We start from the raw sequence: 27,836 nt of genomic DNA, 5'->3' as shown, positions 1-27,836 counted from the left end.
GAAACCAAAGATGCTGAATGCCCCTTCTGTAAATATTCATGGCAGATTCTGAGATTAAGAATTTCTCCAGAAGCCCAGTCTCCTGCCTTTTTCCTCAGTCACTGCTCTCTTGCCCTCCACAAGAGCTGCTTTGAGGAAGACTTTCACAGTATGGAACCCACTCATTCTGCAAGATGAGAAATGTTCAAAGTCGACATCAATCAACAAAGCCCCCAAGTCTCAAGTTTCACTCAGAGTAGAGAAGGACACCTGGAGGAAAATGAGTTACCTGCAAAAAAAAGCAGTGTGAAAAGGCAGTTCTGTAAGGTCTTGGAGACCAGAAAAGGCTGAAGACATCCACACCAGCCAAACTTCCCATGTAAGGAATGGGGTGCTGAGACTCACCGGCAGCAGTAGTGACTCAGTGGCTTTCTCTCCAAGCAATGATCAGTGTGTGCAAGCATTTACAAGTTACTACACAGCTCTCCAAAGCAAGCACATTTATTATAATGACAAAAGCGCACAGAGAAAACCATAAAATGTCCTATATACCTACTAAACGTGCCAGGAATCACCCATCTTCCATGTGGAGAGTTCAGTAGGTGAATGGCCTTCCAACCTTTCAGCAGAATTGGAAGAAAGCTCACATCCATTTGCTGGATCAGAAAGTCTGTTTAAATTCAGCTTTTTATACCAAAAGCACAATTCTTATCTCCTAGTTGCTGGAGAACCCAGTTTGAGTGAATATATGTAAACCACATGTCGGGGAGTACCTCTCTGGTACTGTTCAGTCTTGGCAACTTATCTTAATCACGCCCTCGCCCCGGGAACTTGGAGGAGCTGTGCTAACCCTCCCCCATGAAGTAGAACAGTGGTGCGCAAACTGTGGGGCATGAAGGAACATCCGGGGGGGCGAGTGGCGGCACCAAGCAGCTCGTGCCAGCCCCATGTGGCAGGGCCTGAACCATCCCCCACCAGAGACAGGGAGGGAGTGCCATCTCCACCCTGACTGACTGACTGCAGGGGGCCACCTAGCCTGTGGGTCTGTAGGCTGCACCAGTTTCTGCTCCTGTCAGCCTCCGTGCCCAGCGCTGGCTCCACCCCCAGAGACCGTCACATGCACCTTCCCCCCCCCGCCCCCACTCTGGAAACCCGAGGGAGAAGGGGCAGATATTGGTCCTGCCCTAGGAGTGCAGCCTGGCTGCTGAGGAAGCCTTGGCTGTGCGGTAATGGAGGCGTGCCATGGACAGATTCCGTTAATGATAAGGGAAAGTTTGCTCACCATTGGAGTAGAACACAATCCTACATAAACCATTCATAAATTTAATACAGTGGTCCCCAAAGATACTGCATGGGGTTGTCCTAAATTCCTTATTTTGTAAGCATAGTGCTTTTGCAAAAGTATAGACATTTAGACTTTTTTCTTTTTACTATACATTATGCTACTATCATGTGACTTCCTGCTCGCCACCCTCTTGCTGTTCTGCCCAGTTTTAAAAAGTGGTTTATTAAGCGGTACTTTTGTTCATTGGAGTCTTGGATCATTGTTTTCTGGAGAGCTCATGATAAGAAAAGTGTCTCTTCACAAATATGCCTCATGAGTAAGCATTTAATTTAAGCTTAAGTATAATTCTTACAGCAAATAAGAAGCTGTGTCTTTCTGAAATGATTATGTTAATTTTTAGCAGTAAAACTGTATATTTGTATTTGGAAAGGACAAATAGCTTTTAAGAGTTGTGAAAGCTATTTGTGTTAAAGGCAAACTACTTTTTTTGGAAGATTTATTGAATTTAGAGAAATGTGCTACAATTCCTTCTTCACTATAATGTAATACTAACTAAAGCACTAGCATGTTAAAGAGAACCATTAGAGTACCATTTGATTTAGTTGAGGATTAACCCTGCTTTGAGCAGGGGGTTGGACTAGATGACCTCCTGAGGACCCTTCCAACCTTGATATTCTCTGATTCTACCTGATTTTCAGACTCTTGGTAAACAGCCATAACAGTCCAAACTCTGCTTTTAATGCAACACCATTTTCTATTATGCTTTGGCAAATTTTCTTTGCAAGGCTTGCAACAGTTTGTTTCTCATGGTCTTACATGAGAAGCTAAGCTAGCGAAAGGAAATATCAGTTTCTGACCACATATGTTAATGTTAATATTAATATTCATCTAAATGGCTGAATGCTCTGAACTAATTTAACTTTCTTGTGTTACTGCTTCCATCACACTTGAATTCCTGAATGATCATCTCTTTGTTACATATGATTCTTTTAGTTTATTTTTTTTTATTCATTCTGACACCACCACCTAGAGGAATGGATGGGGGGCTTTGATAAATAAAATGAAATGTCAATCTTTTTTTACTGTTCTGTTTACCAAGACCTTAATATGTTGCCTGAACTCATTAGAAGGAGAGGAAAGAAAAGTAGGTCTAATGGACTGAGCTTGCAGCTGGGAGACAGGCATTCTATGGTCTATTCCTGATTCAGCCAACAAGCAAGTGATCTTGGGCAAGTCTGTTTTACTTCTCTGTACTGATAGGTATCCTATGGAAATTAAGCAGAGTATACAAAGCCACAGGCTATATTCTCTCTCCTTCCTAGACCCTGCTGAAGGTTCTGGGGCTACTATAGCAAAGTGGGACACCCCACTGGGTTAGAACCAACGTGAAAGCACAGGTTCTCTGCACACATGACCCAGTTTCCTTTGAATATTTGACTTGCTCTCAGTCTTTGGAACTATCTATGTATAAATCAGGTTAGGTTTATATTAAGGAACTCCAAGGGGTGTGTGTGCATGACTTCTCAATGTACAGTTTCAAATTTGTGCCAGTAATTCCTAAGAGTGCTGAAATCTGACATAACCTGTTAGTTTTTCCTAAGCAGGTAGCAAAGTATCCTTTGCCTGAAAGACATGTTGCTTGCTTCATGAACCATGGCAATATGTTCATTAACTGCTAAGACTCTTACATGTGGTTTATGTTGTGTTTCACAGGATCTGCCAGAGCTTTTGTTGGTGACAGGAAAGCAGAACTTTCCAATATATACCAGCAAAGACCCCATGGTGATGTGGTGTATAATCCATTCTATAGGCAGCAGCATATTTCACCGGATATGACTAGGCGCTTCCCAGAAAAATCAGATGTGAGATTATATGGATCAGGTAAGAACTCATCCTGTTCTCTCTCCTTTCTGACCAGAAGGTTTAAATGCAGGAGAGCGCGCACATTGGGAATATGGAAGGTATGTCTGAATACAGCAATTCTCAAACGGTGATCTGTTGGTCCCAGAACTAGCTGGTCATCCAGTACTGGTTCCTCCTTCTTGTTCCCAACTACTCTGCTTGCTTCTTGCCTCTTCATGGCCTAAAACACCTCATATACAATCTTTGGTACACACTAAGAAAATATTTGACACTTGATCTTTAATATTAATAAACCTGAGAGCAAGTACTATTGTTCACGAGACACTTAAGTGAAAGAGTTGAGACTATTTATTATTGGAGCAACTTCTGTTGGTGAAAGAGACAAGCTTTCGAGCTTACACAGAGCTGAAGAAGAGCTCTATGTAAGCCTGAAAACTTATCTTTTTTCACTAACAGAAGTTGTCCCAATAAAAAGATGCCAACAGTGATGAGTACTGTCTTTAACCATTTCCAGCTAACCAGGAGACTCTGCTCTTCCTCAAATGAGGACCTTGCTATTGTGATATCACACTTTGTCGCTTCCCAATTAAACTATTTCAACACAATCTACCTGAAGTTATATGTAGATGTAACAGGAGAACTGCATTATTAATGACTTTATATACATTTTTCCCTTGCAAGGTTTCTGCCACCTCTTTCAAAATCTAGCTGGCACTCTCCTAAGCCTGCTGTGCTGCAGCACCTAGAAGTGCCACTGTGTTGCATGCTTGTGAACTTAAAACTAGAGCTTATTTAAAAAGTGTAGAAGGGAAAAATTATTTTTGAAATTTTTCACTTCATAGGGTTCAAAATAAACAGTTTTAAAAAATTGGTTAATCAAAATTTTGTTTTTTATAAAATGAAATTTCACGAAATTTTAAATTGTGGTTACCAATTGTTTGTGAACATTTTTGGTTTTGGAAAAAGCCACTCTTTTGTCAGTCTATTCATCTGAAAGATGTCAACCATCTGTCCAAGAAATATACTGTAAATATGCCATTTTCAAAACGTCCAACTGATTTGTAATCCTTTTCTTTAGCTAGAAGAGTAAACAGCTGGATAACAGTTTCCCAATAGTTTCCCTCTCGGTTTTGCATATGGATTATATTTCAGTAAATTATATTTTCACTTTTTATTGAATCAAGTTATGGGCTTGCCTCAGCTCATTTGCTTCCATTACATCAAAACTGTGTTTCAAGGGCTTGCTTGTTTCTGTAACACAGTATTTCTGTGTAAGATTTTATAAACAGACCAGAAGTCCTGTCTCTCTCTCTTTGAAACAAAGAAAGATAATTTGGAAGTGATCCCAGACTGACAGATCTTCACTAAAATGTATCTGAATACTGTTATTGCTTTCCCCTCCCTCCTTCAAGCCAAGTCAGAACTATTTTTTTCCTTTTTGCTTCTCTTTCTCCCTCTCAGGAAGAGCATTACTCTGTCATGACAGCTCATACTAAGCAAAACTGATTATTTCCATTCGGAGGTAGTGAGGAGGCAACTGAAATCGACAACATCCAGATTTTCATTGCTTCCTCCTTTTGAACTGTGAATAATGGAAATCTCTTGAAATATTGGAAAATACAGACCAAGCAGTAAGGAAACCAGTGCAGCGTGACAAGTGGCCTTCTAGTAGGTTTAAAATCGGAGATTAGTCAACCTGGTGGAGTTAGAGGTATTTGCAGGCCTCTTGAACACTGATATTGGGATGGAGTTGAAAAGCTTCTGAAAAACAGTGACAGTAACTCACGCATGTTAAGGTGTATTTTCTGTTATCAATGTTGGGGTATTTGGCTGGTGCACAGCCTCTCTGCATGGCTTCTGGGCAAAAAAGGATGCCAACAGTGATGAGTACTGTCTTCAACTATCTCCAGCTAGCCAGGAGACTCTGCTCTTCCTCTCAAATGAGGACCTTGCTATTGTGATATAATACACTTCTTTTTTGTCACCTCCCAGTTAAACTATTGCAACTTGATCTACCTGAAGTTAAATGTAGATGCAATATGAAAACTGCACTATGAAGCAGTCTGCCCATTTAGCGAGAAAGGTTGATGATAAATTACGTCACTGGTTCTCTGTGCCAGTATGGCCTCCAGACTGACTTTATAGTCCTAGTTCTAATCTACAAAACGCACTAGGAACTGGACAGTTGAGACCAGTTTCCCATCTGTGACCCAGCAACACAATTATGATCTACAGGGACACTGCAGCAAGCACAGCCAAGGATAAGATAAGACTCCTGGGTGCAGAAGACAAAGCATTCTTGGTGATGAGACCCTTGTTGTGGAAAACCTTAACTAACGAGGTCAGCCTGAACCCCAACCGTGACCAGATCTAAAGATAAGACCCATCTCTTTGCTAAGGCATTCCATAAACAATGCTACTTCCTGCCATTAAGGAGAAGAGAGAAGTGCATGAAGAAATAAGGAGGCAGAAGGGGAAGTCAGTTTGGTATTTGGCACATAGGTATTTCTAAGGCATCTATCATTTCCCTTTTTCTGGTTATATATGTAGTTCTGTATATTGCTCTTTGATCTTTTAAAATTTGGAGGATGTGTGCAATGCAGCAGAGTCAACTTTGCTGCTGAAACCTTAACTCTTGCACTTCCTTATTGCTTACAGTGTAAACTATGACACTTGTGCATGTAGCCTGACTGGATTTGCAGAGCACCTAATGGCTTCTTGAATTTAATAGTAAAATAAAAGCTGAAAAAGCTTCTGGAAATTCTCATTTCCTTATGTCTCTTTCTTAGTGATTTATTAAGTTATAAATAGAGCTGGGCATCGTTTTTTCAAATGTAAAGCTTTCTCATCCAGCAATGGGCTCTTTTTTCCTCCCCAAAACAAAATTCATAAATCACTGACTCTTTCAGTCAAAACTCCATTTTCAGTACCCCTTTTTGGTAAAAATGCTGATCTTTAAAAATGAAAGGGAGCTGGGTCTTAACTTTTCAAAATGGAAACATCATTGCAATTTTTCATGATTCCTCCCACCCCTAGGAACTTTTAATGAACTATCTCTTAAGGGTTATATTAACTTGTTCAGCAAAAGCCACAGACACGTTTTTTTTTCCTGCTCCAGGTATGAGCTGTCACTAACCTAGACTTTGTTTTGTAGCAAAGTGTATTTTATGCTGTAATTAATATCACTATGAAAGTTATTTTTCATGCCCTTTGCAGTTACAATGTGTAACCCTGTAGTTAATATATTAAAAGTTGCAGTGATTTGGGATTGGCTCTGGAGTGTGCGCGCTCTACTATGCAGAACATCCACATGCACCTAAATTGTTAGGAGTGTTTTCAAACCCGTAATTGTTTGGCTCAAGACTGGGTGAAAGAAGCAAGTTTAGGGATGGACAGACATCTGATTAACTTGGCTTTGAATCTGGCATTTACTAAGAACTACTTTCTCCTCTTTTCTTTTCTTGCCAATAAAAATGTTAATGTTATTCCTGCTGTTCAAAGTGAATATGTTTGTCCCTTTCTGTTTCAGTTTGTGATTTAAGGAGTAGCACACTTCCTGGATCACCTGGTTTAAGCCATTCCCTGTTTGATCTCACAAATCCACCCCATCGTGTCATCCAGGTGAGTTCTTTTAATAACTTAGGCTATACGCAGCACTCATTTTCTTTTGTGTACCTGTGCCTGATACCATCACAGTTCAAGAGTAAACATTTTAAGGGCCATTTTGATGTGCAGTAGAAGAGCTTGAGGAAAAAGCTCAAAATAGTAAATAATTTCACTAGGTTTTTTCCTAATTCCTCCCTTCTCCCCCCACAGTATAGTTGGGAAACTTGAGTCAGTTGGTTATCAGACGAGAAGCTGGATATGAGTCAACGGCGTGCCCTTGTTGCCAAGAAGGCAAACAGCATTTTGGCCTGTATAAGTAGGAGCATTGCCTGCAGATCGAGGGATATGATCATTCCCCTCTATTCGGCATTGGTGAGGCCTCATCTGGAGTACTGTGTCCAGTTTTGGGCCCCACGCTACAAGAAGGATGTGGAAAAATTAGAAAGAGTCCAGCGGAGGGCAACAAAAATGATTAGGGGGCTGGAGCACATGATTTGAGGAGAAGCTGAGGGAACTGGAATTATTTCTTCTGCAGAAGAGAAGAATGAGGGGGGGTTTGAGAGCGGCTTTCAACTACCTTAAATGGGGTTCCAAAGAGATAAATCTAGGCTGTTCTCAGTGGTGGCAGATGACAGAACAAGAAGCAATGGTCTCAAGTTGCAGTAGGGGAGATTTAGGTTGGATATTATGAAAAACCTTTTCGCTAGGAGGGTGGTGAAGCACTGGAATGCGTTACATAGGGAGGTGGTGGATTCTCCTTCCTTAGAGGTTTTTAAGGTCAGGCTGGGATGATTTAGTTGGGGATTGGTCCTGCTTTGAGCAGGGGGTTGGACTAGATCACCTCCTGAGGTCCCTTCCAACCCTGATATTCTATGATTCTAAGTATAAGCAGCTGTGGTTCCCTGTCTTGCACAAGTATAAAATTGGACAATGGGGTGATGTAAGGAGTTAGTTTTCCATTGGTGCAGCAGGAAATAAAGATGTTACTAATTCCCATTTATGCAAATGGGGAAAAAACCTTCATGCATCAGTAGGGGAAAAAAATCAATGCCAACTGTGAATGCATTTTATGTTTAAATCCCACCTCCAAGGAATTCCGCACTACCAGCTTCAAGGGGTTAGTAACGAATGAGAGAACTTCAATTTACATCCTCCCAGTTATCACAGTGTCCCATCTTTTATGATCAGAACTTGCTGGGCTCTTTGTCACACTCACCACTAAAGAGGCATTTTCTTTGCAGAGATATGATTCAGTCTCCAGTGTACCCAGTAGTACCTCCTCGAAGAAGGATTCGCAAGGCAGTAACAGGAGCCTGGGTAATAACTGTTTGTTTTGTAACCAGCAATGGAATAGTTTCCTTTACACAGTGATATCTAAAATATTACTGTATTACTGCAGACAGTGATTTTTATGGAGTGGTATCGAGGAGCAAAACAATTGGTGGGTAGTTTGTAACTTGAAGTGTAAGATGCCTACTTTACTCAGTCCTCCATCTGCAACTTTCCTATTGAAAGAGATTGAACATGGGATTTTTAAGAGCACCTTAGTGATCCAAGGTATGGAGATGCTGTAATTGCACTCTGTGTGATTAAAGCTAGCTAAATTGGCAAAGCTGTGGCAGCACAAGCTTCAGCATGGGCTAGCCCTGTGAGTAATCACCCAGAGGTCCAGGCGTGCTTGTACAGCCCCTGCTGAAGCATGTGTTGCCACAGCTTCACTGCTCCAGGATCTGAGCTAGCTAGATTAAAGCTAACTCTGATATGTCAGCTCAAGCTGTAGTCGCACCCTGTGATCTACAGTATAGATCTACCGACAGGAGCACAAGTTTTAGTGCTCTGGAAAATCCCACCCTGAGTTAACTCGCCGGTTAATTAGGATATTAGTCAACTCTGTTGAGGGCAGGGGGAAAGGGAAGTATCATGGTAATAGCTCTGGTCCTTTCTCCTCCTCTTCTAATGGAGAAACTCGCAATCCAATACCACTATTATTGTTGAAACTGATAGTGGAATACTCTATACAGTTCTAGTGTAAACATTTTTAAAAAGGATGGTGAAAACCTGGAGAGGGTGCAGAAAAGAGCCACAGAAATTATTTGAGGATTGGAGAAAATGCCTTTGTAGTAAGATACTGAGAGCCCAATTTGTTTAGTTTATGTAAAAGATTGAGAGGTGACTTAATTACAGTGTATAAGTAAGGCTGCAATTTTGTTACAGAGGTTGCAGAAGTCACAGAATCCGTTACTTCCAGAGACCTCCATGACTGCAGTCTTGGGGTGGTAGGGCTGGAGCTGTCAGCTGGGGTGACTCCCCTGCAGCTCCCTGGCCACCACAGGCAGTGGGGAGCCTCAGTAGCGATGGGTGCAGGAACCTTCTCCCTCCCCATTTTTTCGCAGATATTTTTAGTAAAAGTCACCAACAGGTCATGGGCTCCCATGAATTTGTCCTTATTACCCATGACCTGTCCATGACTTTTTCACTAAAAATATGTGAGACAAAATCTTAGCCTTTATGTATAAAGTACATTCATGGGGAGAAAATACCAGCTAGTAAATGTCTCTTTAGTCGAGCAGAAAAAGGCATAACAAGAACAAATGGCTGAAAGCAGAAGCCAGACCAATTCAAATTCGAAATAAGGCACAGAATTAACAGTGAAGATGATTAACCACTGGAACAGACTACCAAGATAAGTGGTGGAGTCTCTGTCTCTTGATGGCTTCAAATCAATACTAGTTGCATTTCTGGAGGATATGTTTTAATCAAATATACATTATTAGGCTGAATACAGGGCAAATGGGTGACATTTAATGCCCTGTAATATACAAGGGGTCAAATTGAAGATCTGTTGGTCCCTCCTGGCCTTAAAATCTGTGCTGAGATATTTCAAACTCAGTTTGAGAGTTTTAAAATATGCGGGTCACAAAACTGAACAGCATCCCTGCTTTTCAGAATGGGCTGGAAGATACTGCAAGGCTTTTAAAAAGACTGGTTGGCTTTTTCCCCAGATACCATTACGTTATCAGGTGACGAACGAGACTTTGGAAGAATGAATGTGAAACTGTGTTATATTCCTTCTGCAGAACAGATCTGGATCACAATCTTGCATGTAAGAGAATATTGCTGGGCTTGTATAACTGACTCAAATGGAGACTTTATTGTACTTAGTAATCTGTGGCATCAGTTCTCCCAGCTAGATTGGACTCTTTTGCTTCTGTAAAACTATCTCAGAACTGAAGTATCAAAATATACCCTCAGTTTGGCCTAAATGTGATACACCTTTCCTTGCTTCTTTCAAGATGTCATCTCCTCCTGGATTCTTAATGTTTTAATCACTAATGGATTTCTTTGTGCCATGGTTAAGGCCGTGAGTTTATCACGGAGGTCATGGAAGTCAGATTCCATGACTTTCCCAGACATCCGTGACTTCTGCAGTGGCTGGTGTGACTCCAGTTCCCAGCCAATGGGAGCTGCTGAGCCAGCGCTTGGGGTGGGAGCAGGGCACAGAGCTAGGAGCTGAGGGAGGGACACGTTGCCGCTTCTGAGGAGCTGCAAGGAGCCGGGTAGAGAGCCTGTCTACCCCACCCCAGCACCAGCAGGGGGTCCCGGGCTATGGGCTGCCCCCATCCCGAGCACCCATGGCATCCCTGTCCCCACCCCCCAAGATTTAGTCAGAGGTATATAACAAGTCATGGACAGATCATGGGCCATGAATTTTTGTTTACTGCCCATGACTTGTCCCATGACTTTTACTAAAAATCCCTGTATTTAAAACGTAGCCTTAGCCATGGTTTGTCATTCTGGATAGTATGACTGCTTGTGGAGTAAGGTAGTGTGCAAGAGTGGCAGAATCAGGCCCTATGTGATTGCTTTGCTCTTGAAATAAGATGCAGTGAAGCAATGTTTAATTCTGCCAATACTTCAGTGGCAAAACTACAACACCGGTAAATTATGGGATGTAACTTCTTGTGGCTTTTCTATTTGCATGTGCAGCAAGTGTTTATACAATTCCATGAACTGTGAATGATGTTGTGGTAGTGGAATTTTGAATAGCCAGGGACCCTGCAACTTTGCATGGAACAATACACACTGCCTTAAGGGCATTTTCCTGACTGATTACTATTGTAATGTCATATCATTAATTCACTAAAGTTTCCTGGATAGCTATTCTACCTTGCTGCAGAAATTGATTATCTAATACTTCAAAAATTAAACTCTAAAGCAACATGGACATCACACTTGCTCTGATTTACCTTAAAAATATATCCTGAAGCTTTTTCCTTACGCCATACAGTAAACAAGAATGTGTGCTTCTGTGTTAGCCTAAAGCAAGGGGCTTTTGCTGTCTAAAGTGACTTTGTTTTCAATGCTGTAGTGCAAAGATCTGAGCTGGCCTTCTAGTTGTGGAGAAAATCCTTCTATTTCTGTCAAAGGAATTCTGATGCTGCCTAAGCCAGTGCAGTTCAAATCTTCAGCCAAAGAAGGTTCCAATGTAAGTGGTGGCAGAAAAACATCAATATTTTTTTTTCCCAGCAAATGTAAATTATTTTGATCCTGTTTCTTTGCACCATGTTTTCCATAAGAATTGTTTAGTGTCAGGACATTATCATTATAGGCTTCTAAGAGGTTAAAAAGGGGAAAATCTTGTTTCTCTCGCCTTTCCTCTTCTTCATCCACCCGCATTTTGCAGATGTAGAAAATGCTGAAAAACAGCAGAATTGTTGTGGTCCTGTTCCTGCTCCGAATGTGGAGATGGAGTTCGAGTGACAGGGGACTAAACCATAGAACACTAATCTGCAGTGCCTTTCTCTGCAGCAGTTCAGAAGAGAGGTCAGGAGAAGTGTAGGCACGTGGCCAATGGGTGTAGTTGTTACATATATCCACTAGCTAAGACACTACCTTGGAGTGTGTACATGGCTCTCATGATTCTCCTCATGTTGGCTCTGGCTTGGGGAGCAAAGTGGAGGTTTCAGTTCACCCCTATCTCTGCACAGGTCCCTGTGCAAACCTGTTAACTCTGCCTCTGTACAAAGAACAAGAATTTGGCCCGAAGTGTGACAATTAACAGTACACTTTGGAAAATATGAACTAGTATTGGGTGGGGGGGAAGCGAAGGGGCAAGACATGATTATCTTTGTAGGCAGTGTTGTCATAGTTGTATCAGTCCTAGGATATTAGAAAGAGAAGGTGGGTGAGGTAATAGCTTTTATTTACTCCTGGGAGAATTCTGTGCCACTGCACACAAGCAGAATTCATGTTATCTGCAGATTTCTTTGTTTCCACGCAGAAAAATGACCCCTGACGGGAAAGGAAAGAGCAGACACAACAGTAGTCATGCACCCTTCCCCGGCAGTGCAGGCACATCGGTTCAGGCGCCCAGAGCAGCCAGTAGAGACGTAAACCACAACCGGGGGAGGCAGAGCAGGCAGGTGTGTGTGTGTGTGTGAGAGAGAGAGAGACAGACAGACATTCTGTCCCTCTCACTTGCTATTGCAGCACACTCTGAGGGGAGGGGTAGGCGTGGGGGACGTGGGCATGGGGCAGGCTCTATCCCCTCAGGCAGAGCAGAATGTAGTAGCCTGTCTTAGTGAATTCCCCCCAGAGTATAAAACAGATGTAAAAGTTTTAAGGCTCCTTTACATTGCCAGAGTAGTGTAAAGGAGCCTTATTGTAAAGGATAGTGTAGCCTTATAAATGCTTATGGTGCTTTAGTGATTAGAATTGGTCTAAATTTTTGTACTGAAAAAATTTCCTATCAAAATGTGCTCCATGAACTGTTTGCTGCTGACCTTTCTGGAGATGGTCAGTAGCCCATATAAATTGTTTCATTTCCTAGCCCTCACTTGCTCTTCAGTTGCCTGTGAAGTAACACTGAGCATGTGGCTGCATATATTTGTTGACTAATGCTTAGAAGTAAAGGGTCAAACCTAGCTACATTACTAGTAGGCAAAGGGGGGTTGGAGATTTCCTCCCATTCTCCATCCATTGTATTGTAGTTTAAATAAATTACCAAAATGATTGAAACCGGCGTGATTATTTTGCATTAGTTTGAGAAATGAAATGTGCAGAATTTTAAAATATTGTGAGCAGAATTTTTAATTGTTTGGCACAGAATTCTCCCAGGAGTATTTTATTGGACCAACTTCTGTTGGTGAGAGAGACAAGCTCAAAGGAAACCTGCACGCCACTTTCAAAAGACAAGCCATGGAACTTAAATTCATAACTGTGCTAGACACTAAAAATCATGAACTGAACAGAGACACTGGATTTAGGGCTTATTACAACAACTTATAATCCACTAGCAACTCCCCCTACGCCAGGTTCTTTCCCACCCCCTTCCTTTTTCCCTTATGATTGGAAGTGTTATCATTTGGTGCCTTGAATTGGGGACTGTATCATTTGGTGCCTTAAACGGGCTACTTCACCTGGAATGGTCCCTTGAAATATGTGTTAACTACTTATGTTAAACAATCTGGTCCACCTTATATGTAGCTGTGACACTCTGAGAACTTTCCCCAGACCTGAAGAAGAGCTCTGTGTAAGCTCAAAAGGTTGCCTCTCTCACCATGACTATCTTTGGTGACATTTGATTATTAAAATTGGGCATGAAGGGAGAAAGTGGCATAGTTTGAAATGTTACCCAACACATCTAGATCATCCCAACCCTTCTGGAGAAATGTGCAATTTAACCCTTTTTCTGAGTTCCCTTCTCCCTGCTTCTTTGTACAAATATGAATTGGGGACTGTATCATTTGGTGCCTTAAATTTTACTCTGCATTTCTCAAGTGTGGGGGTCCTACTGGCTGATTAATGACCGAGCGTCCACTTCAACCTGTCAGGAGGGTTCCTTTTCTCTTTTAGGGTTACATGAATTTAGGCCTGTCTTTCTCTCACCTTGCTTGTGCAAAGGGGTTAGAAAACCTAAAGTTAGGGGCCTACTTTGTGGAAGCCAATCCTCAAACTCCTACTGACTTCGGTGAGAGCATAATGATATGTTGTGGTACCATCTAGAGGCCAACTGAGAATGGGACCCCACTGTGCTGGGCACTGGATAGGCAGAGTAGTAGGTAGTCCCTGTCCTGAAGGATTCATAGTCTAAAAGAGAGGTCAGACACCTGGAAGGAGTCAGAAGTGTAACATACAAGCAGAGGAATGGTTTGTAAACATCCATGTTGGTGCCACAATGTCTTTGTTTGCTTTTGTTGTTGAATTCCTTTTGGGGGCTTGGTAAGGAGGACATTAGCTATATAGAAAGTCATCGGAGATGGTAAAGACAGGTGGGGCAGAGAGGGGAGTGTGGAGGGCAGGTTGAGTGAGGCTGAAGTGAAAAGAATGAGAGAGATGGGGTGGGAGGGATTAGCACAAACAGCCAATCAGCACCAGGCAGAGAATGTCCTCACTGAGAACTTTGTAAGGCTCTGTCTTCACTGCCAAAAAAGGTGTGTTTTTTATGATGAGATAACCAAGGAGTTTTAATTGTCTCCTAGAATTTTACAGTGAGACTTGGTGCATGTAGTTTTTACTGCAGTGTATCACACGATTGGTGTCTCATGTGCAGTTGACCTTGCCTAGTTACACTGCAGTAAAAAATCCAGAGCGTTGTCTCCATTAGGATTTTACACGAGATAGGTAGTCCATGTTAGTTATCTAGCTATAAAAGAACACCTCTTTAGGTAATAGACACAGCCTAAGAATATCTCCAATTACACCTTTTGTAGGACTCAGAATTTTTTTTTTCCTGGGTTTCATGCTGTATAGGGCTCTTTATTGTTTTGATTGTACTGTTCTATTACATATGTGTCCTTTCTTCTAGAACATTGAATTCATGGAAACCTTTGTGTTTACTATCAAATTGCAAATTCTGCAGACTGTAAGACTAGTGTTTAAAATCCAAACTCAGACTCCTCGGAAGAAAACAATTGGAGAGTGTGCCCTGCCACTACGAGAGCTCAATTCACAGGAATCGGATCATTGGCTGGATATAATGCCTGCTTCCAAAGTTTCAGTAAGTGACTGATCACCAGTTACACACCATATACCATGGTAGCTAGTGTTATCACATACACTAGAAAGAGAGCTGAAAATTAATGGGAAGAAAAGTAAAATCACAAGTATAAGGCTAATTCTAGAAATATGAGTGTTATAATTAATATCTTCCTTCACTTTGTATTTCATTCCAAAAGACTTTACAACTGTACGCTTTTTATAACTAAGCTCCTGAAACTCAGCTGCTTCTGAGGTGAAGGGCTGCAACCAGGTGTTACACAGAACAACACACACTGTGGCAACTGGGGAAATTTTTGACCAATGACAAATTCTCATCCCTCGGACCTTTATTGTTCACACAAAGTAGACAAGGCCTGAATTCTTATGGATTAAAAGTACTAAGTAGCATTACTTGCTCTTTATTGATATTGTTACCATGTAAATGTGTTTGCTCCAGAGCATGCAGCTTGAATAGAATAATTCAGGCAGTTAACTTAGCAATAAACAGCAGGTGGTTGTTAAGTGTTACAGGAAAGAATAATAAAACCTGGGTTAATTTATAGGACCAACTAAATCAGAAACTACAGTAAAGCGATCTTTTGAGAAATGCAATAAAGGGTTTGTTTACTTGTTATTCCCAAGCCCAGTGCAGTGTCACACCCACAGTATGGGAGTACTTGTGGCACCTTGGAGACTAACACATTTATTTATTATAAGCTTTTGTGGGCTAGAGCCCATTTCATTGGATGCATAGAATGGAACGTATAGTAAGAATATATGTGAACACACACACACACACACACACTCACCATGAAAAGGTGGAGTAAGAGGCTAATTAAGATGAGCTATTATCAGCAGGAGAAAAAAACTTTTGTAGTGATGGTCAAGATGGCCCAGTTAGACAGTTGACAAGAAGGTGTGAGGATACTTAACATGGGGAAATAGATTCAATGTGTAATGACCCAGCTATTCCCAGTCTCTATTCAAACCTTTTCATGGTGTGTGTGTGTGTGTGTATAAAATATATGTATTCTTACTATATGTTCCATTCTACGCATCTGATGAGGTGGGCTGTAGCCCACGAAAGCTTATGCTCAAATAAATTTGTTAGTCTCTAAGGTGCCACAAGTATGCCTGTTCTTTTTGCAGATACAGACTAACATGGTGCTACTCTGAAACCCACAGTATGGCAGTTCTTACAGAACTCTGTGTCATAACAGCAGGATCATCTTAATTTTCATTGTGGGATTTTTCCCCCCTAAATATGTTTGACGTGAAAATGTGCCCAGATGCTAATGTTTTCTATAAATCAAATTTGAATTAATGAATTTGGAAGCAAACTGCATCTGAATAAATCTGCAATGTTCCAATGTAAATGGTACTTGCCCTGTGTAGATATCATTATTGAATAACCATAAATGCTCCTCATTCTTCACATGACTCGATAATCCTCTGTGTGTGTGACATCAGAGAGCATTAAAAAATTAGTGGTAGGAGTCAGATGAACTCTTAAACACAAGCAGCCCCACAAAGAGCCAACTCCTGAGGTTTGTATTTCAGGAGGAATTCTGTGGCAGCTTCCAAATTGTGTTCATGAAGTTCCAGCCTAATAATTCAAAATAGGGAGAGAGATGCTGCAAATAATGTATAATCATAAGCATTATTTTTATAGAGCTTCCTAAGATACTCCAACAAGTCTTAAAGTTTGTCCTGAGCATTTCATTTGTGTAGTGTTCGTTAAACTCCGAGATCTTATTACATTTACACTGTTTGTTCATGGAAGAAATAAATTCTACATAGTAAAACCCCAAAGCCTCTGGTCATCCATAAACACATTGGGTAAGTGTCAGGGTATTTATGGAATAAAGTGATATTTTTCTGTCTATACCTCAGTATACAGAAATGCATGAGGAAAGGGTCACCAAAGAATGTTTTGGGTGCTTGTGGAATAAATCTGGTTTCTATTTCAATATCCACATAAAACACATGCATTTACTTATGAGTTTATATGCAACTTAATCCAGATATTAAAGCAACATTCTTCTTTTTATAGGTATGCAATGCAGAACTTCAAATAGGAACCTGTTTTCAAGCAATAAACAACAGGATTCAGTTACAGATTCTTGAAGCCCAAAGCCTCCCAAGCTCATCCACACCGCTCTCTTTAAGTAAGTACATCAGCTGTCTCATACCTCCTGTCTAGAAGCATTTGTAACAGGTAGAGTACTGCTTGAATGACTTGGCAATTCATAGCATTCCACACAAACCTCGAGCTAATACTACATAGCACAGTAGATTTCCATTGCCAAGATTCGTTTCCATAGATGTCAAACTAGATTAAATTTGTTGTTTGGTTTGATGCTGTGTTTGTGTGTTTGGGGTTTTTCTTTTGTCCTAATATTATTTCGGACATGCAAGAGCATTAGCCTGCCCTTGCCATTTGGATGCTGTGTTAATCAGTTCAATGTTGTTGAATATATTAGGCATGTGTGATTTTAATGAAAGCTATTGTATGGTTCTTGCGATGGTTAAGTAAATATGAACACATTTGGCCCAGCTTTTAGGTAATTATTAGACTATAAACTACACACTTGGATCTTGTCAGGTTTTAGTGGACTAACCGCTTTGTGTGTCTCACATTTTTCCTTTATCCTAGATTTCATTGTGAAGGTTTCAATGTTTAGTACAGAAGGATTGATTTATAAGAAAAAGACGCGTCTATTGAAACCCACCAATGGACGAGTGAAGTGGGGAGAAACAATGACTTTTCCAGTTAGCCCGAATGAACAAGGAATTAATTTTCTCATCAAACTCTACAGCAGGACCTCAGTGAGAAGAAAACACTTCCTGGGACAGGTTGGTTTTTATTCTCTGCCCCCCACTCCCCCACCCCCGGTAACTAGGATGAAATCTAGAGATTAAAAATTTACTTGACAGGATCACTGCTTAGCTAAATTATGTATTGAACAAAATGGTCGACATTCAGAGATTAAACAGCCAGTAGCAGCTTTGGGCCCTGTCCTACATTTCCTGAGCATTTCCTGAGTGGTGCTGTGCTCCTACAGTGCCCATGCAGTTGTAGTTGAGGGTGCTCATTGCCCCTCAGAAGACACTTTGTACCTCACAGGATTGGGCTCATTGATATTTCTTCCCCCAGAGTCCCACCATGTGAAATACCTCTTTCTCTCTCACTCACATACATACAGATAAACTCCTCCTTGCTGAATACCTAACCGACTAAGGCTTTGTCTACACTACCTCTTTTGTTGGTGTGGGGGCCCTCCTAACCCACAAAAGTTTCACTGACAAAGGGGCTGGTGTGGTCAGCGCTATGTCGGCTGGAGACGCTCTCCTACCAACATAGCTACCGTCGCTTGTTTAGGGTGGTTTAATTATGTTCATGGGAGAGCTCTCTCCCACTGGCATAGAGCATCTACATGGGAGACCTTACAGCAGCATAGCTGTGCGACTGTAAGGTTGGTAGAGTAGACAATAGCTTAGACTTTCTAAAGTAAAGCAAATCCGGCATTCACAGGAGCACTGCGGCTCTGAATAGCCTCTAGAAAAAGAGGGTGTATCAGCTTGCAGTGCTTACGCAAGTATGCAGAGAAGGAAATGTCAAGAGCTTAAATGACTGCCTTCCCTCTCGTCCCCTACTATTAAACATTAAATGTTACCTTTGCTTCCCTTTCAAGTCCCTGAAAGGGAAGCAGGAAACTCAGGAATCTATTGCAATGGATGTTGAAACTAGCTCAGTTCTGAGTACACAAGACCTAATCACAGTTCTGTTGTTATCTTGAACCTCGTAATGATATTTGTTTTTCTGTTAAATAAAATGCTTGAGGGGAATGCAATATTTTCTTTATGGTAAAGTTGGTGGTTTCCATTGCACCTTCCTGAAGGTACCGTGTGGCCACAATTATTTTAGTAACTAAGAGTTTTTAGTTTGGCTTTTTAAAATCTCCCCTCCCAACTTCCTGTCTCTTCTGTCCTCCTTTCTTTCTCTCGTGGATCACAGGTCAGTCTTGATAACCCACTATCAGTGCTGTCTGATCTGTTCCAGAGCCCTCAATGCTAGGTAGTGGTAGTTGTCTCTCTGAGAGCCATTAAATAACACATGCACCTAAATTTTAGAACCCCAAAATGTCGTCTGGGTTTTTTTGAGAGCCTCGCCACCTTTATAATGTTCACATCCCACTGAGGTCCTATGCTCTTAATCACAGTAAACATGTAACTTACCATTGTATCAGTATACCTTCGGCTTATGACATTTTAAACGTGCACAGTTACTGGAGAGCTGTAAGTGCTATGGAAGTCCTATTCTAGCATGAGTGATTGTAAGGTGAGCTTCCCCATGCTGGACAGAGCAACATTCCACATGTGTACTGGATCTCATTGTGATCCTGTTAGTAAAACTATATTACAAAAGGAAAAAAATAGGCATGTGCTTTCTAGCTATTTTAATTTGGGTTAAATAATAACATGTGCATGATGCTGCAGTTATCAAGCTTCGTCACTTCATCTTGATTTGTGCTTTTAATAATAAATCTTATTTTTGAGGGGAGGGGGGGAAGTGCACTACCTCTGCTCTTTAGAGCTGATTTCGAAAGGCTTGTTTAGGCTGAAACAGGCAGACTCAAAACATGGCCATAGGAAAAATGTACTGCGAGCACTTGGCTGCAGAGCTGGAAAAAGAAGAATATAGCCACGTCCAGAAATTTCATTCTTTAAGAGACTGTGATATTTAATTGGATGACATTCTTAGAAGACAACTTAAAGCTTAGACTGTGCTGTTTGTAGGTATGTCTTTGATCATAAGCATGACCATTTTAATGCATAAAGGAGTTTATTTAGTGATCTTATGTATACAAGGGATCCAATCCTTCAGTCCTCTGGCTGGCAAAATTCCCACTGACTACCCTGAGAGCCAACATTGGGCATGCATAGTGTATTTTGACCAAAAAAATCACATTTTAATCATTGGGATTTGTATTAGAAAGATAGTCCTCTGAAGCACAGAGAAAAGAAGGAAAAGCCTTCATAAATATTGATAGAGTTCTGTTTATCCCAATAACTTTTGTTAATGGAAGGGGGGTGGTATGTGGGAGAGAGATGATTAGACAGAAACTTCCTCCTTTGCTCTGCACTTCATTTTGTATCTGCTGTCTATTACTTGAACACTGCTGACAAACTGATTTTTCTCTCGTGATTATACATGGTATGGGCACATTCCTTCATGTGTTGTTTTGGCCACTTCACCTGGAATGGTCTTTTAGACTGTGTGTTAACCACTTATGCTAAACAATCTGTTCCACCTTGCCTTTAGTTGAGACTCGTTGAGTTTCTTTCCAAGATCTGAAGAAGAGCTCTGTGTAGCTTGAAAGCTTGTCTCTTAGTCTTTCACCACCAGAAGTTGGTCCCATAAAAGAGATTACCTCACCCACCTGGTCATTTGGGCAAGAAATCCATTAAGTTCAATGGAGTGCACAGTTAGGCCATATCTGTTTTTTAATTGTGAATGTAAATGTATTGTGCAAGTTCTGTAGAGCCATTCCCAGTCCTAATGGGTTCTGAGACTCCCCCTGAGTGTTGACTTGCAGCAGCCATGGAACTCGGAGATGGCAAATGATGCTCAACTGGCTGCATGATGCAAAGTGGAGATATGTATGTTGTTGCCTATGATGAGTCCACCAAACTCCTAGTCACTGTCCGAGGCAGAAATTGAACTCAGTATTTTAACACCCTGTGCTCCCAGGGCCAGACCATACTAACTATGACAGATTTTTATTATACTCTGCTTCTGACGAGTTATTGTGCATGCATATAATGAAAGCAAGCATATTATCAGCAATGTTGAGGGGGTTGGCTGAGGCTGCCAGTAATGTGATCTGTATGACAACTCAGCTGTGGTGTGTTGTTTGTTCTTTTCTTACCACAGGTCTGGCTAAGCTCTAATAGCAGTAATAGTGAAGCTGCAGATCAATGGAGAGATACAATCACAAACCCCGAAAAGGTTGTCATTAAATGGCATAACATAAATCCATCCTGAAGATGTCAGATGAATTCAGTACTGATATGGACTTGCTACAAGAAACTCCTGCACTCTTAAAATGAACTAATACAGATAAGAAAAGGGAAAATACTGCCTACTCGAATGGAGTCTGGGCTTGCATCACATATTGTTAACTGGAAAAAGCCAAAAGGAAAAGGGATCAGAGCTTTCACAGAGTACTGCTGGCAAAATACTGGTATGATAACAAGTGGGAATTAGTGAAACTGTATGCTGAAGTAAAACACCACCTTGAGAAGTGAACAGTTGTTGCTGTAGTTTTTCCAAGAAGGATTCTATAATATAGTGCTCATGTACATTTAAAGCATATTTTAAAAGGGAGTGTGTGGAATTGAGCTCATGCCCTCGTGCATTTTAAACTTCTTTATAGAAGGCTGGAAAGGGGGTTTGTGAGTAGTTTTGGTTTTGCTTTGGGCTTTTCCCAAAAGGATTCCTCTGAACTTTTTAGTAACAATAGAAACCCAGTTCTCATCTTCCCTGGAAGTGTCGATAGATGACTGGAGAACTGGCAGGAGTATATTTTTGATATCAAGCAAGTGAAACTTTTTGTCAGTAACTCCTGATTAAACAGTAGAAAAGATGCAACATCACAACACTTCCATTAAGGCTTGAGAAATGTTCCCATCCTCCTGAGACTTTCACAAAATCAGGGAAATGAAGACCTGATATTACTGATATTTTAAAAACAACACAAAAGCAGCAGAATTTAAAAAATGAACAAACCCCTTTTAGGCCACATTTTTCTACTTTTTTAAGTAAAAGAGGCAACAAACATTTTTTTTTTTCCTTGCAGTCTGTAACAATGTTGGTATCCAGTCTCTGAAAGCAGAAACTTGATTCTGATTTTTCCCCATTGTTCTCTGTTATGGGTCTACGTGTGAGACCTTTAGTTGGGCAGGCTCACGTTGACATTAGTGGGGCCCCTTCATTAAAATCAAGGGGTCACATGAGTGTTGACTTCCTTTGAACAGAATGAAATGAACATCTCTACAAATGAGCAAACTTCATGGGGTAGAGCCTCAGCTGCGTCCTTGGAGCACTTAGCACAGCTAAGGAGTGGGGAACACACGGGGATCCTGGGGTCACCCCACGCAGCAGTCAGAGCTCAAAGACTACTCTACCCTGTGCCAGTTGGCAGCAGCCACAAAGGGCCATTAAAACAACCAGGGATAGCGGTGGGGCATGGACCCTCCTTCCTCCCAGCTGCCACTGCTATTCTGACACAGGGAGTGGAATAGTGCTGTAAGAGTTACTATGGCTACTCTGTGCCACCCAAAGATCTCCCTATGCAGGTGAGGTACTGCAGGGGCTGGATCTGTTTGCTTTAGGGCTGCTTTGTGCTGGTGAAATGGTGAAAAGTGGCCAGAGCAAGGCCTGGGATTGGGGCCAGTATTTGTGGATAAATTTCTCCATTTGTATTTTTTATAACATAAACCACTTCCTGTCTAATCAATGATGTTGTAGTGTTTACTTACATTTTTTGAAAGCCAGACTAACCTGTACTGTGGAACAGGCAAATATTTACTGATCTAGAAGTGCTTATAAAATGTTCATTAGAACACAGCACACCGTAGGACTCAAGTTTTATTTAAGCGGTAGGCTGAAAGTGAGAGTAAATTTTAATACAGCTCTAAGAATCAGAAGAGTAACAATCTGAGGTACATCTTCGGTACAAATGGCACCAATGATTTTTTGTGGTGCCACCATGGCCACACAATAGTTAAATCTAGCTTCTTTTCATTCCATATCTTCACATAGCTGTTTATGAAGAAGAATTTTCACTCTGGGCTTTAATTTGATAAATAAGCTGCATGTATAATATACAGACATCTAAAACCCACAAACCTTTTTGCGCACCTGCAACTATTGGATTGTTAAGAAATAAATCTGTAAATAAGTATTTACACGATCACTCATCCCTTACCAGTTCCTTATTCGCTACCTATACAGAGTGCACATACACTGTCTGCGTACTCTAAAAAGATAGACAAAATGAAGTTACCTTATTGGTTAACTTCAAATCCACTCACACACGATGGGTTTGCATATTTGGATTTGAATGAGAATGTTTTTGGAATATGCTCTTCTTAGAGGAGAGAGAGGCTGTGAGAAGGAACAGCTGAGGGCCAGAAAAAATAATTTAATGGAAGAACACACACCTTGTAGATACAGTCCTGTAATATTTGTTTACAGTTTGATGCAGGGAAGGATTTTCATGAATGTCTTTCCAGTTTTTTGACCAGCTATATTGTTGGCTGAAACTTTTCAAATTTCAGCAAATTTTCAATGACATTTGAGCAAAAAACAAACGTGGGGAGAATGCGAAGATTTGTGTGTGTGTGTATTTCCACTTTTTTCACCAGCTCCAGAAAACAACTAAAACCAGGTTTTAATATTTTAGCCCTGGATCCTCAGAGGCAAAGGTTGAATCCTGCTCCCACTGATGTCAGTGGCAAAATTCTCATGGGGCCAAACTCATCCTAGGTTATAGTACTGATTTATGTCTGATCAATTTGACCTGCTGACTTCAGTGAGAACAGAATCTAGCCTTCGCTGCTCTTTCTGTAATCTCTCTATTTTAATATGTCCGATGTATCTCCTTTCATGATAACAAAAGTATTGTAAGCTGAGTATCTGTTGCTTTGCGCAGGCCTGGTCAGCACTACTACTGGGGGAGGGAAGGAGAAGGGCAAGGAATGTTCCAACATTTTGGAAGCCACAATTTAAACACTCCTCTTTAGAGAAGACTTTATAATAAAATTACTTCAGACACTGAGCCTTGTTTAAAACATAACTGGTCATGTTCCCTTCTTGCTATGTTGACATTTTAGTATATACCTTTACGTTAACATTTATTCTATATACATAAGTAATAAACAGTGTGTTTACATCTGATTTTTGTTGTTGTTGGTTTCTCTAATGCTTACTTAGCCCTTCATACTCCAGTACAATTCCTACATTTTTCTCTACAAAACTCCTTTCAGCTTGGTAATTTGTGAGGGGTTGTTTTTAATTAAAAAAGGTGTATTTATATTACAACTGCAGTTGTGTGTGGTCTCTGCATTTTTGAGCAGCTGCTCAGCTATCAAAGCAGTAGCATAAGTGTCTATGTAGAATGTACTGATCCCCTTGGCCCTCACAAAATGACCCAGAGCTTTCAAGAGCTGTACTTAAGGCTCTTCGTACTATTGTGTAACAGTCGCATAACATTTTTAGCAGCTAGGAAGATGAACAGAGCAGTGAACTCCACTGTTGACCTTAAGGAACATTACTTCTGTGAAGTCACTTAACCATCATGGAGTAGGGGTTTTACAGCATCATCTATGTGGAACTGATTTGGTAAGACTCAGAAACTAACTAAAATGCATGGAAACACCATCTCTCTACCCCTTCCCAACACAATTTCTTGACTACGTCCTCAACTGCTTCCAGACCCTTAGCATAGATGAGCTTCTTAACTACAGAATGAAGATCTAAGACTACCTTTTAAAAAGGGGGGGGGGGGCAAAAGGTTTCTGTGGGTCTGATTTTTTTTAAATATATATTTAAGAGCAGTTGAGCACCCACAGCCCTAACTGAACTCTATGGCAGTTATAGGCACTCAGAAGCCCTGACACTGACAATCAGTCCTCAACCTGTTTCTAGATGAAGCTTCCCTGTGCTGTCAACTGCTTTATACATTTCCTTTCAGTGGTGCTTTGTTCTGTTCTTCGTACATGGAAAGTAGGAAAATTTAGCAATGTTACACATGCCTTTTTCAGCTTTCTTGATCTGTTGTAGGACTGTCCAGTCTAAGCTTCAAGCACAAAAGGATAGGGTGTAAAAACAATTATTGGACTCCCTTTTGTAGCACAATATAATACTACTTTATAGGGTAAAGAGGACTCTCTGCAAGTCTCTTGAAACAATAATGTTCAGAAGGAGGTTTGTGGGGGTAGAAGTGTGTGTGTGTGTGTGAGAGAGAGAAATTAGATGACAAGGTTTTCTACCATCTAGAAAGAAAATCCCATTAACCACATACAGCAATTAATATTTTCCAGCTTCAGTATTTTTTTCCACCGACAAACTGGAGGGGCATCACATGAGTCCTATGTTAAAGGACTACTCGTTTGGGTTCTGAAAAGAAAGATCTCTCATTTAAAATTAGCTCTGGATCTCTCTTCATTGCCAAGGTAGCCTAGAATATATAAGCAATGCAGAATATATAAGCAATGCAACATGATGAGATTTGAAAGAAATTGAGAGCTATAGGATTCCTCTGCAGCAGGAAAATGGGGGAGAAGGAGGAGAAAGGGGTGAAATATATTTTCTTCCTCCCTCTCTCTCTCCCTTGCTTGCTTTTTTTGTGTAAAATAGATTAGTTGAATGGGGAGTGTAACCTCAAGAATCTTCTCATCTCTTTCCCCCCCGCAATCCCCCACCACTTGAGTGATGATCCAGATGCAACCAGGTAAGAAAGCTGCTCACCCAACACAAGCCAGAGACTGCAGGATGACCCACCTGACAACACTGCTGAGGGTCTCAAAGAACAGCTACCAGGTAAGGGAGTTACCTACAGGAGCTTCCATGAGGTGCTGGGAAGGGGAAAGAATACAGTGGGTTGGAAGGTACTGGGACAGAGGATTGGGGTAGGGAAGAACTGATGCATTTGAAAGTATGGAGTAGATTTTTATTGTTGGGAATGGGAGAAGTGTGTGGTGCTGACTGGATAGGGAAGAAGTATTTTACCCAGGGGACATAACACCCTGAAGTGGAAATGTTTTTTGAGTGCTTCCTGTTTAAAACAAAAAAGGCAACAAACTGTGGTATTATGCCAATAACTCAGTTCTCAGCCAGGGGGGATTCATTCAAGGTCCTTGGAGCAGATGCAGTAGCAGCTAACCCATGATAAACCATGAATCAACTGGGAGGTGGCTGATCAAGGACTCCATCAGCAATGTAGACTAGATGGGAAGTCTGCTTAGGGAGGCAGCATGGGGATCGGAGATCAGAGACTGCGGGTGTGGAGTCAGGACCACAAGGAAATATCTGCGTAGAAAGGCTTGACGTACACTAGCGGAGTTGAGCAAAATTTTGGTGCCTCTGGGCCTGACCTAGATCCTGAATTTCCTCCCAATGAAATCAGCAATAAAACTACTATTGATTTCAGCCGAAGCAGGAGTTTGTCCTTTGTCTTCATCCACACATAGGCCTCAAAAGCATTTACAAGTTATTGCAATGTTAATAAGAGATCAGCTGACACCCCAGGTAACTTCTCATATATGTATACGTTGAGCTCCTGAAAGTTTGGCTCTTTGCAGCAATTTGTAATGAAAGAGGTGCTGAGGCTCAAGCAATTTAATTTACTTTCAAAACTGATGCAGCAAGCCCTGAGGTACCAGAGTTATGAACTGCCAAGCCCAGTCTCGGCCCTGGAAAGCTGCAGCACAAATTAAGCACTGCTTTGCAGGAGAATGCTCTAAATCATATGCAAAAGAAATTAATCCCTAATGTGCGGGTTTTTTTTGTTTTGTTTTCTAATAGATCCTCTTCCTCAGCTTGTCTTGTATATTGTAAAGAAGTTAAGGTGAATCAGTTACTGAGAGCAGTGTGACTACCTGTCGTGTGAGAGCTGGGGGTGCTGGAACAATTTTTATAATAGGGGTACGGAGAGCCATTGAACCAAACTGAAAACCCTGTATATAATGGAAACCACTTTGGGAGTGCGGCAGCACCCCTCACACCGCTAGTTCCAGCACCTACGGTAAGAAATTCTGCTTCTTTTCTTCAAGAGCTGGTAGCTGCCATGCTATCAAGACTTGTGTGAGACAATGACCCCACTGAAGTTGATAGCAAATCACCCACAGACTTCAATGAGGGCCAGGATTTCACCCATAAAGCTGCAATAGTGGAAAAATAGCCATCACCTTAGGAGCAATCTTCTGACACCAGTTAGTGAAGTCGCATGTACACTTGATGTCTACTTCTGACCATCCAAAAAAGATGGAGGAGAAGGGAAAATGTAGCAAAGAGCTTTGCTTAAAGGGGCAACCTAAAGAAATCACTCTTGCATATGAACATTTTTTAAAACTACTTTGGTTACAAGTAACGCCCAAGCTGGCTATCACTGAAAAGGCTAGAGAAAATATTTCTCTTTTATTTCAGTTAATTTACTTTGTGCATTTGGCAATAGGTGGTGTATAATCACTTTCACCATTTCTCCTGAATAGTCCATTTCTCCTATATGTTAGTTTGATTCTCTCACAGCAACAAGGGGTAGAGAAAAACTTTTCAAAATGTAGTTGTAAAACCACAAACAATGGGAAGAGAATTTCAGGGCATCTTCGAGGACACACCAGGGTTTGGCCTGGGGACCTCCACAGCTTAGCTTATCAACAATGTCCCTCTCTGTAGCCAAGCAAGAGCACCTGCTCTCAGGTGTCAGCTGTTGCCTTTCTTGGGTGGAGACCTGTGTGTCTCCCTCCTGAATGGAGTATCTCCAGACTGATCAGTTCCCTGCCTTCACTGTGCTAAAGAGGGTCTGCCTCAGCTGACCTGTTTCACTTTTTTCCTCAGAGATGGTACACAGTGTGATTGCTACAGTTATAAGGTACCAAACATCATTTCCTATGCAAGCCTCTTTTATTAAGGTAAAAGCACTACAGAGGAAATGTACTGAAAACAGTAAAAACTTCCATGCATACTAATAAGCTTACCAGAGATAACCCCCTCCAACATGGGCTCTGGAAGGAGCAGTTCTTCAACACCCCACCCAAGGGTTTTCCTGTGATTTCAAGTTAATCACACCTTTTGCTTAGAAGAAAAACTCAGTCTTATGAGGGCCTCCAAAGGTCAAAGTCCTTCCAAACCTTCCCTAAGGATTGGAACCCTCCGTGGACCAGAGGTCCTGTTCATCTGCCGTATCAGAAAGAAGGCCCTGAGTCAGCTTAAACTCAGGCTACTTATTCAGAAGTCCTTTCTTTGTCTGGTCCTTGGAGAATCCAGTTTGAGTCTTTGAACTATCCTTATGTAACAGATATTCAGCAGACAAAAGGTCTCCCCCTTCAAAGGCTG

General features: G+C 41.2%; 1 protein-coding gene across 2 annotated transcripts in view; it reads left to right on the top strand.

Moving 5' to 3' along the window:
* TC2N (tandem C2 domains, nuclear) overlaps positions 1 to 21,026 on the top strand; it is a 44,997-nt gene extending 23,971 nt beyond the window's left edge. For both annotated transcript variants that reach the window (XM_084631256.1, XM_084631255.1), the window contains exons 4-12: positions 2,978 to 3,145; positions 6,657 to 6,748; positions 7,975 to 8,050; positions 9,736 to 9,836; positions 11,103 to 11,219; positions 14,541 to 14,732; positions 16,767 to 16,881; positions 17,370 to 17,569; positions 20,652 to 21,026. In XM_084631256.1, coding sequence (XP_084487382.1) covers positions 2,978 to 3,145; positions 6,657 to 6,748; positions 7,975 to 8,050; positions 9,736 to 9,836; positions 11,103 to 11,219; positions 14,541 to 14,732; positions 16,767 to 16,881; positions 17,370 to 17,569; positions 20,652 to 20,762 — 1,172 coding nt within the window. In that variant the 3' untranslated portion in view covers positions 20,763 to 21,026. The remainder of the gene's footprint in view (positions 1 to 2,977; positions 3,146 to 6,656; positions 6,749 to 7,974; positions 8,051 to 9,735; positions 9,837 to 11,102; positions 11,220 to 14,540; positions 14,733 to 16,766; positions 16,882 to 17,369; positions 17,570 to 20,651) is intronic.
* Positions 21,027 to 27,836: the final 6,810 nt, after the last annotated feature.

This window comes from Lepidochelys olivacea, assembly GCF_965140295.1.
Source record: "Lepidochelys olivacea isolate rLepOli2 genome assembly, chromosome: 6".
Taxonomy (NCBI): Eukaryota; Metazoa; Chordata; order Testudines; family Cheloniidae; genus Lepidochelys; species Lepidochelys olivacea.
This window is presented reverse-complemented; position numbering and strand designations above follow the sequence as displayed.